The 16,883-nt window shown below is 50.0% G+C and overlaps 2 protein-coding genes and 1 pseudogene across 2 annotated transcripts; 1 reads left to right on the top strand and 2 right to left on the bottom strand.

The window, feature by feature from the left end:
- Positions 1–3,358: 3,358 nt before the first annotated feature.
- Positions 3,359–4,843, bottom strand: SAPIO_CDS6591 (uncharacterized protein; the record flags this gene model as incomplete). Its single annotated transcript, XM_016788651.1, has 2 exons — positions 3,359–3,564; positions 4,132–4,843. The coding sequence occupies 2 exons, from the start codon at positions 4,841–4,843 to the stop codon at positions 3,359–3,361; spliced, it is 918 nt and encodes a 305-aa protein (XP_016641695.1).
- A 1,075-nt stretch (positions 4,844–5,918) lies between these two features.
- On the top strand, positions 5,919–6,842 carry SAPIO_CDS6590 (annotated as a pseudogene; the record flags this gene model as incomplete).
- Positions 6,843–14,312: 7,470 nt separating this feature from the next.
- SAPIO_CDS6589 (uncharacterized protein) lies at positions 14,313–15,818 on the bottom strand (the record flags this gene model as incomplete). The annotated part of the gene is made up of 3 exons (XM_016788650.1): positions 14,313–14,980; positions 15,047–15,665; positions 15,780–15,818. 3 exons carry the CDS (start codon positions 15,816–15,818, stop codon positions 14,313–14,315), a joined length of 1,326 nt encoding a protein of 441 aa, XP_016641694.1.
- Between the last annotated feature and the right edge of the window lie 1,065 nt (positions 15,819–16,883).

The following is a 16,883-nucleotide window of genomic DNA, read 5'->3' as shown; positions in this document are numbered from 1 at the left end:
CCCATTGTCATCACAGTGCATCAATTCACGCTTGCGGATCCGCACCCACGCGGATCTCCACGGTAAGAGCCAGATTGATCTAGTGGGGAATTTCCGGGCCAAGACACTGATTGGGCAGCTCGTCGAAGAAACAAGAAATGGACGGCGGCTTTTATCCCGATCGGGGTGCGAATGGACCGCGCGGTGACATTTCTGTGGGGAAGCTGGTCTCAACAGGGCAATGCCATCATTCGATGACTGGTTTAGTGCTCCTGTGTCGGAACAAACATTTCGAGGTCTTCTTATTGCGACAGAAACGAAACTTGGGGACTGGTCCGAGACGCCAACCGACCTTGACGCTTCATGTTGATCTGCCTCCGGCTAGTCCGGCTGGTCCACGTGAGATGAAGTGGGGGAATGAGGTGGATCAAGCTTCCTTTCGTCTCTGTTTTACTGTTTTTGTTTCGAAATTTTCGATTCGAGGGGGAGATGCAACATCAATCCTTTGATTGCTGAAAGCAAGCTTTGATGTTACGTGGGCACACATATCTGCCCACATCCACACTCACCCGTACAGGGATGGATGTTTCTATGTTTAACCCCTCAATCAGAGCTACCGAGGTGTGTTGGTTCATGACGTATTACATTCGTTCCGGGGAATCGTGATACATCCAACTGCAGGAATCCGGGAGTTCGTGTACCTGCACCGCCAATGCAAGCCATCAGGGGCTTGAAAGCCCTATGTTGAGATTGAGTGGGTTTCATCCTTAATGCGATGGCATCGGAAACGGAAGCGATGTTTCCTACTGGTCCTACCTAATATTTCTCGGTTTTATTATATCGAGCTAGCTCAGGAAATCAACCACAAGTCGACGTCGTCAAAGTTCGAATCGAGTGGATCTCAATTCCTTCTTAGTACCCAGGTGCGGAGACCAGATGTCTGGCCGAGATGAGAACTTGGAGACACTCGCCTAGAGGATAATAATTGACAGAGTCTTTGGATTTTACACAATGCGCTCGAAGAAGGTAGAAATATAGATTTTAACCTAAGGCAGTCGCTAGCAAGGGCAGAAGCGGAGGTCCAATAGCCTGGATAAACGAACATAAGTCGTCTAAATATCATGCACGACAAAACTTCCCAAATATGTCGTCACGATGCACCCGATTCTAATTCTTGGAGAACCTAACGAATCACCAGTTGCCATTAAAGTTATTCCGAAACGACCCTCCACAATCCAGACTAGCAGCATTTTGGGAACTGGGGCCGGGGTATCCTAGAGCTGCACGGAACCATAGGACCTGTTGAACGATTACACCCTGATGGTTCAATCTGGAACGAGTATGCCTCATACTATATAAAGCCATCACTTCCCCCCCGACGTTCGGTAGCGATACATATGCACGCAGTCGAGATCATCTAGAATCAAAACCACCGGTGAAATCCAAAAACTCGCCTTCCGACCTGCAGGTTAGTCAGCGTGCGTCTGTTCGACACTTTCTTTCAGCTCCCGCTTCGTCTCTTTTGGGCCGCAACCCCAGCCCAGATCCCCAAATGCCTCATCAGATCAACCCCTCCTTCTTGCAGGTGAAGAGCCGGTAACTTCGCCAAGACATGCCCGATTATCTTCACCCGGTCGCAAGTTTATGTTCTACCTGCGAGAGCGGAGTCCTATTCCAGGATGACCAGAAGTTCCTTAACGACGGTGTCGATGCGAATGGGCGACCGATGCTCGTGAAATCAGAAACTACGGCGTTAACAGTCTCCGGGTCTGTCCTCATGAGAGAAGACACCTTGCCAGACCTGCCCTCGCTGGAGGAGTCTTCGAAAAGTGGGTGTGCGTTCTGCGGCTTCGTGCGAGACATCATCTCCTCAGAGGATACCCAACACGAAGCCAGGAGAATCTTCGGATCAACATTCACGGAGATGAAGGATACCCTAGATGTCTCAATCCGAATTCAGTTTCGCTGGAAGAATGAACTCGAACATGATTGTAGAGGCGATGGCCTTCTTGGTATGATCATACTGCTCTGTTTCGACGATGGTGAGACCGAGATTGCGCTGTTTTGCCTTTCGGAAGGGTTGACTGGTTAGAAGCCCCACGGCAGCGGCTTTCATGGAGCCTAGCGCATTAACGAATACCGCATAGGCTCAGAAGCTTCGGATATATGGCTTGGACTGAGAGCTCCATTGAGCCAAAGCTATGGTCAAAATCACCGGTTGGAGTGGATCTCTGCCACTTTTCGTGGAGACGAACAAGACCAGCGTCTCCAACAAGCCGGCAATGGCTTCATTCCGGAAAGGTTGATAGACGTCGACGAATCGAATACCCGCCTAATTCTCCGCACTGATCTAGAAAGCGGCCGGCTTGGTCCTGACACTCCTGTGTACGCAGCTCTTAGCTACTGTTGGGGACCTGCCGAAGACGCGAAGCAGCAGCTCACGTCGACATCCGCTACGATCGCCGAACGACGAAAAAGGATTAGAGATGATGAAATGACTGAAGTCTTGAGAGATGCGATATCGGTAACTCGGGCATTAAAAATCCCATATCTCTGGGTCGATGCCCTCTGCATCTTGCAAGACGACATCTCAGACTGGGAGAGACAATGTGTCGACGTTGCCAAGCTGTATGCCGCAGCGTCAGTCACAATCTGTGCTGCTTCATCTACCACATGTCGACAAGGGTTTCTTCACCAGCGTGGACCCCGGATCCGGATACCGTTTCGCTCCATCAGACGGCCAGACATAGCCGGGTCATACTTCTTGCAGTTCAAGTACGCGGGCCTTCCCCGGGGTCTGGTATTCAGTGAGGCATCTACGGATACACGCTGTAGCCGTTGGGGGAATCGGGGATGGGTATTTCAGGAAAATCAGGCTGCTTCAAAGAAATTTGTCTTCGGGAATGCAAATATCCACTACTATTCTCCGTCCTCGATCCAAAGTATGGGTAGCGCTTCGAAAGAAAGAGCAGAAGAAGGCATGATTATCCCCAGCGACGTTGACAAGAAAGAAGAAATTTATCAAATTTGGGCCAGTGTACTCTGCGAATACTCACGCTTCGAATCCCACTCCTTTACCAAGTCGAAGGATATACTTCCGGCGCTCTCCGGTTTGACTGCTCATTACCATCAGTGGGTCAAAGACGACTTTCATGCCGGCCTCTGGAAGGGAGACCTTTTTCGGGGGTTAATGTGGTACTGGGAGGGCGATAGCGAGATGCTGCCAAGCAGAGAATGCTGTACTCCAAGTTCGTTTATGAGGCATGACGACTGTCCTGTGCCTTCGTGGTGTCCCCTTGGCCGGGGGATGTTTATCACGTACGGGGCAATGTACAAAGATGACGAGTGTTTCACCGATTTTCGACCAGAGTACCAATTCTTAGAGGCGCACACCGTGCCAGTCGGTACCAATCCCTTCGGTGAAATTCAAAAGGGCTGGAATCTCCGAGTTCGTAGTCATGTCCTGGATCTGGAAGCGCTGAATGAGAGAAATTTGGAAGTAGTTGACACTTTTGACGAGAGGGGCAGTAGAGGGACATTGGTCTACGATGGTAAACACATAGGCTGCTTCGAGCTGGACTTCTCCTACGACGCTCACGGGGACATCTACTCTAGCAGCCCTTCTCAAGGACCATCATGCATGGCGGATGAGATTGGGAATTTCACTTGGGTTCTTCTTGGAAGCTGCAAAGTCCGAAATATTGAAGAGCCAAGGGCTAAGTCGAGACGAGCCCGTGGCGCCTGTGGCCTGATCTTGTTTTCCTTCCCCAACTCGGGCAATTTTTGTAGAGTGGGAGCTTTTTTCCCAAGCTTCCCGGAGAAGCACCATGACGGCTTGATGTTGATTAGAAGGTTGGGTAAAGTTAAAACAGTTACGATTGTGTGACTTGTAATAGGATGGTTAATATTAATATTTCCCAAATCGTTCTAAACGACTATTTGAGCTTTCAAAAGACAGAACAGAACTTTGTCATGAACCCTATCCACGACTCATCCCAGCCCGACCTTCGATCTCTCAGATAATTAGCCACATCGTCCCAAGATGCTGCCCCTATGACAGATCCATCGCTTCTGGCTCCGGCAGAGCTCCCGCTTTCACGTTGGTAGGACTAAGGACGTGCCTGTTTAAAAAGTCGACTGCATCATCCATACCTACCGGCGAGTTGAACCAGTGGCCACCAGACTGGTATTCCTTCCACTCCACCTTCGCACCGAATTCCCTCAGTGCATCTCTCAGGACTTTTCCATCACGGATCCGGACCAGAGGGTCATCTATACAATGCTCGAGCAATACCGGCGTATATCGAAGGACGTCATTATGGCCTGGGGCATTTCCCGACTTATGCAACTCTCTCATTTGAACTAGACTCTGGCCAGCAAAAGGCAAGCGACACGAGAATCCTAGGAAAGCACCAAGGCTCTTTCCGGGAGGTAGATTGAGGTTGAACAGGACGTGCGCGCTCGTCGCACCGCCCATGCTGATCCCTGCGATAATAACACGCTCCCAAGCACCGCCGAGCAGTGCTGCCTCAACCGCTACGATGCGGCAGATGGCAGGGACGACTTCTCTCAGCCCAATGACCTGAAGATTTTCATTTTCGGATAAATCGCGGACGTTCCAGACATCGAACCACTGCGGCCAAACGTCGGGAGAGCTGGCGCATTCTCGCGTCGGTGCCTGGGGGAAGACCCAGCGGAAGGATGGGAAAGCGTCGATGAGTGTTCGACCGTGGGAGTCGGGCGAGCCGGCGAGGGAACCTGCAAAGTTACGCGCATTGTCCCCGCGGCCGTGCAGGAAGATGACTGTGTGAGTGTGGCTGGTCGTCGGGGCAATTGTGAGTAGAGGAATATCCACGGTCGACATCGTGAGTGGTTGGGCCGGCTGTAGCACTCGGAAGTAGGTACTTCAGCAGTGTTTGTTTGCTGCAAGAGGGGGAAAAGAGCACCAAAGGACGATGACGATGAGGGGGATGGATCCCTCCTCATGTAGGAAGCAATGAATGAGCTCAGGCTTCAGCAGGCTCCAACATTCATTGCAGCGCTGCGCCTATTTGAGGCAACTGATTGGCAAAACGAAGTGGACGATTGAACACATTCATTCTATTGGTTCTCAAGGACAACCACGCCAAACAGGTCTAGACGATGGTCCGCATTTCCGACAGTCTATAATGAGTAGCATCGCCAGTTCGTGATGTCACTATTGTAGCGGAGAAGATAACAAATAATCCCATATAAACTCGCAATGCGAACGGTTCGCGGATCTTGTCCCAGCCTATCATCTCGGGATTTGCTCTCTCACCTTCACCTGTCGGACGTCTCATGGGATGCTAGAGAGTGATACCGGTGAGTCTCAATTTCCCTACTCTTGGCAGGACTTATTAATTATTTTGAATGAGAGAAAGAATCATGTCTCGGCTTGAGAAGTTGTGGCTTCGATCACTTATCGAGAACCTCAAGGTCAATATCGCTCCTGTGTACCTCGGCAAAATGGTCACGATGATGACCTACACTCATCGATCGTCAAAGGTGCATCGGTGTATCCTCACAAGCCACCAACAGACAAGGCGCAGCGTCATTTAAAAGCCCCAAATTGAATTTGGCTCCACTTGGCTGTCCAGTGACTCGTCACTCCAGCCATCCGAAAATTTATTGGTGATTGTCAGTGACAAAAAATACGAGACGTACGAGGTTTTAAGTGTTACACGCGTTGACTAAGTCCAATGCATCAACATAATTCGCTCACAACCACGTGATAGGCTGAGCACAGCCTCAGGAACACGCACCACGACCACCATCATCGCCATCGAGGACACGTCAGGGCAGCAAAAGCGCTCTTTAAAGCACCCCACCATCCGACTTGCGTTGATTCAGAAACTGCCACATTTGTCTTGTATTTCTGGCGGAACTATACGGGGAAAGGTACGGGAAATTTCGTGAAGATGAACTCATCCGAGCTCCCGGCCTATCGATATGAGGACATTCCATTGAGCTCTCAGAATGCAATCCTCAATGAGACAAGTGCCATCGACGCGAGGATCAAGGAGGCCAACCGCAAAATAAACCAGCTGCAGGTCCTCCAGAATCAGTCCCTCAATGCGACAGGAGACTCGGGCCAGATACTCTACCAGATCGACAACCTCTCCAATGAAATCACGGACCTGTGCCGAAGCCTGGCGCAACGGAATCGATCGCTTCAGTCAAGGCCCGACGCCAAGGAGCAGAGGAATATACGCCAGGTGGGCCGCATCGACAGAGCAGTTAGAGAGACAGTCAACCAGTTCCGAGATGTCGAGGCTTCCTTCCGAGGGCAAATGCAGGAACAGCTGGCGCGGCAGTACCGGATCGTCCGTCCCGATGCCGACGAGGCGGAGGTCCGGCAAGCCGTCGACAATGCCGACAACAACCAGGTTTTCGCGCAGACGCTAATGCAAAGCGGCCGCCAAGCGCAAGCGCAGGCGACTCTCGGGGCCGTTCGGGACCGCCATGCTCAAATCGTGAGGATCGAGCAGCAGATGAAGGAGCTTGCGCTGCTCGTGCAGGAGATGGACACCCTTGTCATCCAGGCCGAGGCGCCCGTCGCGCAGATCGAGCAGCAAGGACAGGAAGTCATCGATGACCTCCATCGGGCAAATCAGGATATAGAAGTCGCGGTGCGACATGCCAGATTCACCAGGAAGCAGAAATGGTGGTGTTTGGGTATCGTGGGTAAGCAAGCCATTCTCCGGAGTGAGAATATTCACGGCGGTGATCTCCGGCGGACTAACGGTTGTACTCTTATAGTCTCTATCATTATTATCGTTGTGGTAATCGTCCTCGCTGTTTTGGGAGGTGAGTATCGAGCCCCTATTCATACAGGAACGTAAATGTTAACTCTGGGAACAGCGAACGGTACATTGTCGAATAAAAACAATAGTAATAGTTAAGGAGGCCTTTCATGGACTTCGCCATCGATCCTCCACCCTCAATATGGATGTGAGGGAAGATCATGGCTTTAATTTATCACCATATCATATTATATCAAGGCCCCTAATAGCTTTTTACCGGGCTTAGCTGTTTACTTTCTGCACTTTCCGATTAATGCAGCTCTTTTTCACTGTTCTGTCGCTACGTGCTCCTGCCATCAAGCAGCTTTCCGTGAGAGACCCGTCCTTCGCACAGCTGCCTGTGGAGTTCAACTCACTGTCTTCCGGGGCAGTTCCGCATGCCTGCGCGGAATTCTACTACTTTCCCATTCCTTCGGACCGGAGCAGTCCAGAGAGACTTGCAGTATTCGAAGTAGGCGGAGTGCCACCCAGAACTGCCGCCAATCAACGACGGAAATGACAAGCTAGCGACCTCTCTCCCCGGGGGATAACATCATGTCACTTGAATGTAGGTCGGTGTGGGTAAAGACAATGGGAACGTTGTCAGGTAGTGTGGAGCGTGGGGATGCGGTGAAGTAGTCTTGGAATTCGGGTACACTGCGGAAGGGACCTGCAGTGGGCGCTGTATTAAAATCAAATCCGATTAAAAAATTCTACCGCAGACATTGCCTACCATAAAAAAGTGGTCAGCTCAAAAAGCAGAGTGTAGAAACACTTTAGCGAGTGAAAAGACTATTACCTAAGGAGCAAAGTAAGAATTTACTGGGAATGTAAATTTACCTATGAATGGAGTCTACTACTGAGACCATTTACCAGGGTTTGGGGGGGGAGCCTCCATGATTTCATCTCACCGTCTTCCGTCGTTCTTGGCAGATATGAACTCTTTCTTCCTCGTTGACGTCATCCCAGTTCTCTTCAAGTTGGAGAGTTGGCCCCTCTAATAATTCCGCAGAGACGAGGTTTCTCTTCATCGTGACACCGTCCACTTACGCCAGGTGTTCGAACGTTATAGGTAGGGTTTCTGAGACAAACATAAGACAAAGAGGTTCAGCGGTCGAAATCGAGGACACGTACTTCGCTAAACGTCGGACGGATAGGAACTCGAGGGTCTAGGTGGATGGGATGCCCTAATTACCCCAACTTCCGCTGCTAAGGCCAGGGAAATAACCCCTCGAGGAACGTTCCAAGACACGGCCATCTCCGTAGTCACCGTATATATTCTCCAAATGAGGTGTGAGGTTCTCAGACATGGCGGTCGGATCGAGCGTGGAACAAGCAGGTGAAAACAGCACGGTTCCTTAAATAATTTGGCTCTCTTGGTACTTAACCTAGTTTCGTTCAGACAAACCGCCAAGAACTGCCACAGCTAAGAGACACGCGCCAATAAGACCAATCACATTGGAGCTGAAGTTTGGTTCTGTCCTGCCAAATGAGGCCCGTCACTTCCACGCCTTGGCATGTGGAACCATGACAGCATGTGCGGGAAAACGGTGGCCAACAGGCAACAGTATTTTGCACCTCGCCCTTGAACACTTATATCCCTTTCCTTCACTCCTGTTATTATTCGCAAAGCCCCAATATTCCTTACGGACATCGATTTCCCTCATCGAATCGCAACATGGCTCGGTCCATTTTCCTCCTCGTTCTCAATAGCCGTACATTCCCTGCTTATTGGGATATGTGGATTACTTACAGTGAGGCGGGCAAAAACCAAGGGGAAACTCATTCAAGCCTTGGGTGACCCTGTGACTGGCTTCACGGTCACGTTCGATAGAAACTACGACATGGCAGAGACTACCGATAATGAAATCATTCCCCTCCCACAAGTTGATGATAGCAACGTTATCGACACTGTTGGGGATGGGGCGCGGAAGACTGAGAGCACCTGGGAAGGAAATATTCAAGCGCAAGATACACTCAAGAAGACCGCATTGGAGGTTCCCGCTCCAGGGCCGAGCCTAGGGTCCGCTTCCAGTGTTAGTCGCCGTTCGGCCCTCGATCCCTTTCAGTAATGATGCCAACTAATATTTAAAACCCAGGAATCTCGGTCTCGAGTTGAAATTAAGAATTGTCAGACTTGGTTGCGTGATTATGTCGAGCGCCTCGTGCAAGAGGGCATCATGGACAAGTCTGCCATTGAAGTCCTCAGCAAGGCACCTCGGAACTGATGGTGTGATCGTGTCAAACAGCCCGTGCCAAGCGAATGCCGGCAGTTGCTGCGCTGAAAGATGTGGGGATGTGACCACGTGGAACGGGAATACTTTGTTTCAGGTCGTCGAGACGGAACACTTCTTTTCTTGTTTCTTCTCCCTTTTGCTCCCTAAAAGTTCAATGATACGGTCTAATAAGCTCAGCCATCATCAGTGTCCAGCTTCCAGCTTCCAGTTTTCAGTTATCCGTCAGTCGTTTCAGTCATCACAATACAGTTCCTTCATTACCAGCTCCGGCCCCTTGGAATCAGGATCCAACGTCTTGTTCAGCATTCTTAGCTGTCCTACATGCCGTCTGTGACACTCTCATTTTCGGTCCCTTTCCAATGGGGACTTCCACCATGGTTCCCGTGATTTCATTCCATTGGTAAACGAGATCTACATCCTTCAGTTCTGGCAGGTGCGTTTCAGCGGCGCCCGGTGAGATCTGTTTCCGCGGCTATTGGCCGCTAATCCGTTTCTTTCTTATGTTGCGGTCAAGGCCTCACTTATCCGTCTCAGTGAGACTGGCTGAGGATACTTAAAAAGATGTAGGGACTTGCGGGGATTGAAGTGAAAGCACCGTAGGTGAGTCAGACGCACTCTCCCGGACTTAGCAGGACGGACAACAAAAGATGCCCCGGCACTTACATGAATGAGTATGGTATATGGCTGACCCTTTTACAGTAATAACCTCATTTGAATTACCTCGTTCCAAGGTATATATCCCTACATCTGGTGCAGGCTGAATAGGTGTTGCGTGGTGGAACTGTCGTGACATAGCTATCGCGATGATATGTTTATATGCTTCCTCAATCGTCATGGCTCGGGTCCAAGTAGCTCTCAAAGCCGCGATTAAGGAGGCTCCAGTGAACGGGTAGCCAAAGTGACCAATATGAGCACCAAACACGTGTCGATACGCAGGTTATCCTACCGTACACATCCGCGGAGATGGAGGTAGCAACAGCGCCACCAAACTACAGGACTTATCTCCGTCGGGAAAACGTTCCCGGTACAACATCATTGGGATCCTTGTATATCCCTTACGGGATGGGTTGCAAGATTAGAACTGGTATAATGCAGGGCGTGGATAGTCTCGTTTCTCTCTCCAAGCTCCGCGGCTACTAGTGAGCCAAAGTCTAAGCATTTTGGATATTTTCGGAATAAACTACCGAGCCAGGGATGATTCCGCCGTTCTGGGCCCTCAGGAGGCTCTACTGGAACTCCGACGGATCCTTCCGATCCTTCCATGATTGCATTATCATTAATCAATCTTTGCCCGAAGAGTACGCGACCCCAAACTCTAATCGTAATTGTTCGAACTGCGTTACCTCAACAGACATAAAGCTCTCAACTTAACCAATGACGACGGTGCAGAACGTCATCCACCCCGCTTCTTGACCTGATCAAGAACATGAACAGACGTCAACGGCAAGCACGAGGTTGGTCAGGTCATCTTAGACGTCGCGCTGCCAGACGATGGCCCTTACCTATAAATTAAAATCCCCGGACCCCTGGGAATTACTGATTTCTAATCTTTCAAGCTCGCATGAATACAGTTCTTCGAACATAACTGAGCAATAGCCAGCATACAATCATATCTTGAATATTTTCCTACCGAAAGCTCAACTCATCATGGCCTGCAACTGTGGCTCTTCCTGCACCTGTGGCGGAGCTAGCTCCTGCACTTGTAGCGAGGGATGCCATTGCACTGAATGCGGAGTAAGTTTATTGTGACGGATATCGGGGGAGACCAAAGACACTGGTTGCTAACCTACGAGTAACTATTTAGAAATAATCGGCATCCCGCATCGGTTTGAGATGATTGGACCACATCTTCGTTTTCTGTGCGATATAAGGACACGGATGGTCAGGCATGGTTCCTAGCAAACGGGTTCTGTACACTCTGACCGACAGTTAGTCTCAATGAAAACTGGTTGCAGCTTTTAGTAGCCCGGGACTTGCTCCTTAAGGGCCGCTGTGTGTGTTTTGGTGGGCATCTTTGCGAAACCAGACTGTTAAAATATCGTATACCTAGGACTGGACTCAAAAGAAGAAGTAAGCTAACGCGCGTCATGAGTCTCAAGCTGCCGCAGCTCGAGATAATGTTCCGGACGGCCAATCTGCTCTGATATTACCTAATTATTGTTCAAGAGACTCATAGCTCTCATCTGATCTGGCAAGTGGTGAAGGATCAGTTCAACCGCATGAATAGAGAGAGAGGATGGATCGCCATGATGCATTTAGCATCTCAACAGGAATTACCGGAGGATGACGTATTAAGGTGTAAGTTTCAGGGATTTGGGAGAAGGGGAATATGTCACCTTGGGAGCGTTGCTAACAACTAGAGGCGCGCGGTGCACGTATACCCGACCCAGGCTTATGTATTGCAAGGATATCGGTTGAAAAGGTCCAAGAGCAAATTCCGCTTGTAACCTCGCAAAGAACTAGAGGCGAAGCCATCTTCCTTGTTGACGGGCGTTTTGTATCGAGCTATTGATTTCTTCAAGCGATAGACTTTCGATGAACACGGAAACAGATATACTATAGTGAAGGAAGGCCTCGGTTTGAAGTCAAACCAAGGTGCTCAGGAGGGAAGTCTAAGCAAGGGGTTTGTTCGCTCGTTGCGTCCATCTGTTTATGAACGAAGGTGGAGTTTACTGATGTACGGCAATACGGCCTGCGAAGAAATCTCTCCCGGGTTCCAGAAGACCGGGTCAGACGTTTTTACTTTAATATAGTGGATCATTTTACGAAGAAGTCCGCAGTTTGGATCCAGGAACTATTATATTAGATAGGAGGAAGATGGAAAAGCGTCTGCCGGATGTACTCGAAGGACGAATTTTCTTGAAAGACGTGACGCTAAAGCTCTACCTCTTCTCGATTTTACCTGATAATATCTACGAGAGACACCTACGTTGCTTTTGATGGAGGCTAGATGTTCTTTCTTTCTTGCTGTAATTCCCGAGACGAAGAACCCATGATCTTGGCACGGTTAGATTTGCAAAACAGTTTCATTTCTCAGCTCCATTATTCCCATGTACATCTTTTCCATCCGGCTAACGGGAAAATGGTCTCCGCACGGCTAGTTCTTGACGATCTTCTCAGGCAGGTGGTTAAGACTCGCATCTGTTAACTCGTTCAGTGGTTACAGGGGCTGCAGCTCGCTGTTCACTACATTAACGAGTTTCGGTACCCGCCTCAATGGGAAGGTTCTATAGGGCGGTTTGGGGTATTCGATCTACACTGACGATGGAGACTGAGTCGGTTGGTACCGGAAAGGTATCTACGTTGACGCCCACAAGAGAGTTGAGGCGCTGTGTGGTAAAGGGAAATATCAGGCTGTCTGAGATTTGGTCGACCTTATCTCCGTCCCGTTCCCTAGTTTTCAGATCTGTTCGGGGCATTTTTTTCCCCCTCTAGACTCTGGTGTCTCCCGTACGGAGTGCATGCTAGTTTTAGTGGGCGTGTTTTCCTCGCCACCGAGGAAATTGCAATTCCAACCGCGGCAGGGGGATTTATTGGCTCCTGACATACTAAAAACGAGCGGATATTCACATTCAAGTTCAATTGCTGTAGGGTATGCCCCAAGTATTGCGTCTGTTGCTGGCCGTCTCAATAGCCTCCTCTATATAGATGGGCACGGGGAGTTAAGCTCGGAACTTGTGCATCCAAACTATTCCCGCAGTTTTCGGTGCCATCATGACCGAATCAGTGGTGTCGTCGGAGCAGGGGGTTGACCGAGTGCGGTTAGATTATCAGGTGGGGGGGAAGAGAAACCCATGGAGGTCAGAACCTTAGTTGAATGCTGTCTCTCCCGCTTCTTTCAAGACTTGTGGAGCAGCGATCAACTGCAATCAGTTCATAAACGGCGGAGCAGGGGCCCATAACCGGTTAGACCGATCAAATGACACGTTGGAAAACACCAACGCGCTTTCACTCAGGAATTTGCTGCCTGGATGATCTTGACAATGGCACCAAGTGTCGGTTTTCGCAAGAATTCCTGGCTTTTTGTCTTTATTCTCAGCTCGGAGTAAACTTTCTCCGAAGTATTGCAATGTGATGAAATTGCATCAGCTCGACGACCTCAAGGGGTTGGAGGAAGTGTCGGAGGGAAGACCCACTGAGATAATAAAAAGTGGGCGTCAGATCAAGATTTACGGCGGGGATGAAGAGTCAGGGGTGGAGTGGGGGACGCCCACGAGTCAAGCTTGAAGAAAAGTTGATGTCGTACGTGGGTGGGGAGGGTAATGACCGCACAGAAAATTCTGTTCGTCAGGCATAACATTAACGTTGATGAGACAAGATTCTGTGGCGTCGTCTAGACCAACCGATCTACAAGAACCATGTGCTTCGTCCTAGCGTGGTCACGCCAGCCATTCCAATATTCCTTATCCATCAAGCCTCGATGATGGCGGCTAACCTCGGACAACCGGATCACGGCACCTTGCCAAGTGGTCCTCTGCGACCTGGCACCTGGCAAAACAGCACGTGATGACCGCCGACTTCGAGGACGGGAACATGTTTATGGTCGTGCGGAACAATTCCAAGCCAGTACAATGCGCTGTCGATGACCTGGAATAATTGCTTTTTCTCAGCATCTCAGCCCTTAGCCTGGAGCTGAGACTTGGTGTGAATGTGCCGACGAAGAACGCATGGATTTGATGAATAATTAGTGTATTAACATCTGGTTCTTTCTTTGTCTCGTCGCTTAATCCCGCCGAGGGCCATATTTAGCATGATGGAAACAAAAGCAAAGATATTGATGTGATTGTGATTATCATATACCTGTGTATTCGTTTCTTCAATGAGACCCTCTCGCCTTACTTCCCTCCAAACTCCAGCGGGATTCCGATTCCCTGATGACGTATGCGAGCTGACGTGCAAAGACATGTCTTACGGAAAAAGTTCCCCCGTTTTCCGGGTCCGGCATATCCGCTAGTTCTCCACCGCTGTTTCATGGGCATCTACTACCTGGCCAGGGTCGTTCACTCGATGGAAGCTGATGCCCCTTCATTCAGTTCGAAAAGGATTCAAATTCGTTTAAAATATGTTTATCATTGGTATTATATTCGTATAATTGCCTTGGTTAAAAATTCCCATCGATCAGGACTCCCATGAATTAGAGCAAGCCCGCTACTCCTTCCAGTCAACAAAATGAAAAACCAGTCAAGAAAAATGTCGTCGAGATGTACGCTGTGTTGAAAAATAAAATGAAGTTGAATAATATACGATGAACCGGGCCTGTCATTTACAGGTAAATTCCGACCGCTTGGGTATTTCATGTCCTTCCTTCCTTCGTGGGATCGAGGAGTCGTTCAGATCCTAATATTTCCTTGTCATCCTTGACAAAGTTCACCATCTTCTCCGTCACGCGGGCGCACCACGGGTCAACGTAGGTGGTCCAGACCACGGCGGCGGCGTAGTTAAGCGGTAGCCAGAATGGCAGGCAAACAAGCACCCGGAGGCCGCTAGGGCGTTCGAAGTGGGTGGGGACAATCTTGCCCTCATCGTCCTTGTGATCGGGGAGCACGGTAAAGCCGTAGACCATCCAGCAGAGGACGGTGCGGAGGAGGGTGCCGTGGAGCAGGTATACCGCGAAGGACTGCTTTCCTAGCCAGAGGAACCACCGGTTGCTCAGCAAGTCGCGGAGGAGAGGGCTGCAGTGGAGGCCCATGGAAATCAAATGCAGGCCGAAGGCGGTGCTGAATCGGGGGTAGTCGGCCCCCTTGGGGAGAATGAAATCGAAGAGCAGCCTCATGTTGTTCGACCAAGCGGCCCACTCAACGTTGTGTTCGGGAAGCGAGGCGATGCAGAAGCCAGAGATCATGCAGAACGTCGAAATGACGCGGGAGAGGATCGGGCGCGAGGTGAGGAATTCGTTTGCGGAGGGTAGGTTTTGGAGTTCAGCGAGGAAGACGCCGTAGAAGAACTGCATACCGAAAGCAGCTATAAAATAAGGTATTAGCAAGAGAGCACACATGTTGGAAAATATTACAATGGAAGGCGCCATACAATCATTGGACACGTAATAGTAGAACCACATCAGGACGGCAGACATCATTCGGTAGCGCGTCTTCATCGTACAGGTAGCGACAATGAAGACATAGATGATCATCGCACCCTTCAACAGCGGCAGGAGCGTCCATTGGTTCGGATCGTAATCATTTTGCATCGAAACCCAGGTTCGGATATTTTGCTTCATAAGCCAGTACAAATTCTTGCCGATAGTATCGAAGCGTCTCGGGCTCGTGTAGCTGGTCCACCCGGCACCGGTGTGCTTCGCAACCTGGAAGGCGCCAAGCTGGGTTAATATCCAGATAATGCAGGTCGCGATCGTGGTCGGCAGGATGAGTCGTGGGATGCGGCGGAGCGAAGACTTCGTTAAGGTCATCAGAGCAGCCTCTCGGTTTCCTTGTCGAATAAGCTTGATGGGCTTCAAGACACAGACGTAGCCCGTCACCATGCTGAAGATGGCCACACCGATCCGGCCTTGGATTAGGACGCGGATGTAGGGTAGTTGGAGGAAGCGTTGAGGGCCATTCTCGGATATGGCGGGGCTGAACAGTTGTTCGTCAAAAGCACGGGCGATATGGGTTACAACAACGAGGAAGGAAGCCAGTCCTCTCAAACCCTAGACAGCGAGTTAGCTTTGGTTGATGATGATGACGATGATGATGGTGCCGGAATGCAGAATGGGGCTTGAAGAAATTCAATTTGAAGGTGGGGGTTCGAGGAAGAAGCTTACATCAACCCACTTCACGTTTCCTTCTTTGCCGATAGCCATCTTTAGGTCATAACCGGGAATAAAATACGTGGATAAATTGAGAAAATAAAAAATACAATAAAACAATTTTCGAAAGAGCACAAATGAGCGTCACGGCTATATCCCAAAATAAAAAAGGATTGAAGCCAAAAGGAAAAGAGGGCGAAGACGAGGACGAGACTCTGCAAAGGAGTGGCAAAGGGTCAGACCGGGGAGAAATACAGACATTTCCAGGAATTACAGGAGAGAAATGGAAATACAGAGGTTTTATGGGCCTAATGAAAACTCTATCACAGGTCAAGATGCCAAGAAACTGTGGAGAGCCGCCGATGCCGTCTTATCAAGGCGAAGGGCTTCCACCAACGCGTAGTTTTGCTGCTTTGTGAGCCAGGGTGATGCGCCGGGTGGCTTGGCAGCTGCCGAATCCACTTGGCGCCGGCAGGGGGGAAGCCTATCAGAGCAAAGGGAGACCCAACGTGCCCCTCTCCAATGAGAGGAAGGGGATTAGCGTAATTACCCCGTACTCCCGTAATGAGGATACACTCACGAGATGCAAGAGTAGCACCCGATACCACGGCCTGGCCTGTCAGTTGTTTTCTGTGCCACGGTCGGAAAGGGTTGGGAGACGAGAGAGGGAGAGTTGAGGTGACGAGATGAGAGAGGCTGATGGCGCAGTTGGGAGAGGTACGGAGTACATCCTCAGGAGTAACCTTAGATTATCTTGGAACAATGAACTAAACCGTCCCAATCACTAACAATTAGATTAAATAAGTGGATAGATCATCTTGTACCTGCGTACCTATCCAAGGAAGCAACATGGTAATCTTCATTTGATGCTACCCAACATGTACGGAAGAGTGTAGCGTGAGAAGTCTACTTGTACTTCGTCCCTCTCCGTGTGGACTTCCTTGACTGGTTAGAGAATGCCTTCTCATGTGGTATTCCTATCACTCTTAGTTCGCCAGAGGCTGCATTAATTCCATGATGCTAGCTTTCTTGGCTGGCTTCCCCTAGTCCTTGAGGGCAACGGTCCCACTGGTCCACAGCGAATCAAGCCTCCTTGGAGGGACAGACTGTTCCCCCCCT

Source organism: Scedosporium apiospermum (genome assembly GCF_000732125.1).
Source record: "Scedosporium apiospermum strain IHEM 14462 chromosome Unknown SEQ_SAPIO_0105, whole genome shotgun sequence".
Classification (NCBI taxonomy): domain Eukaryota; kingdom Fungi; phylum Ascomycota; class Sordariomycetes; order Microascales; family Microascaceae; genus Scedosporium; species Scedosporium apiospermum.
Note: the sequence above shows the minus strand (reverse complement) of the source record. Positions and strands in the feature narration are given on the sequence as shown.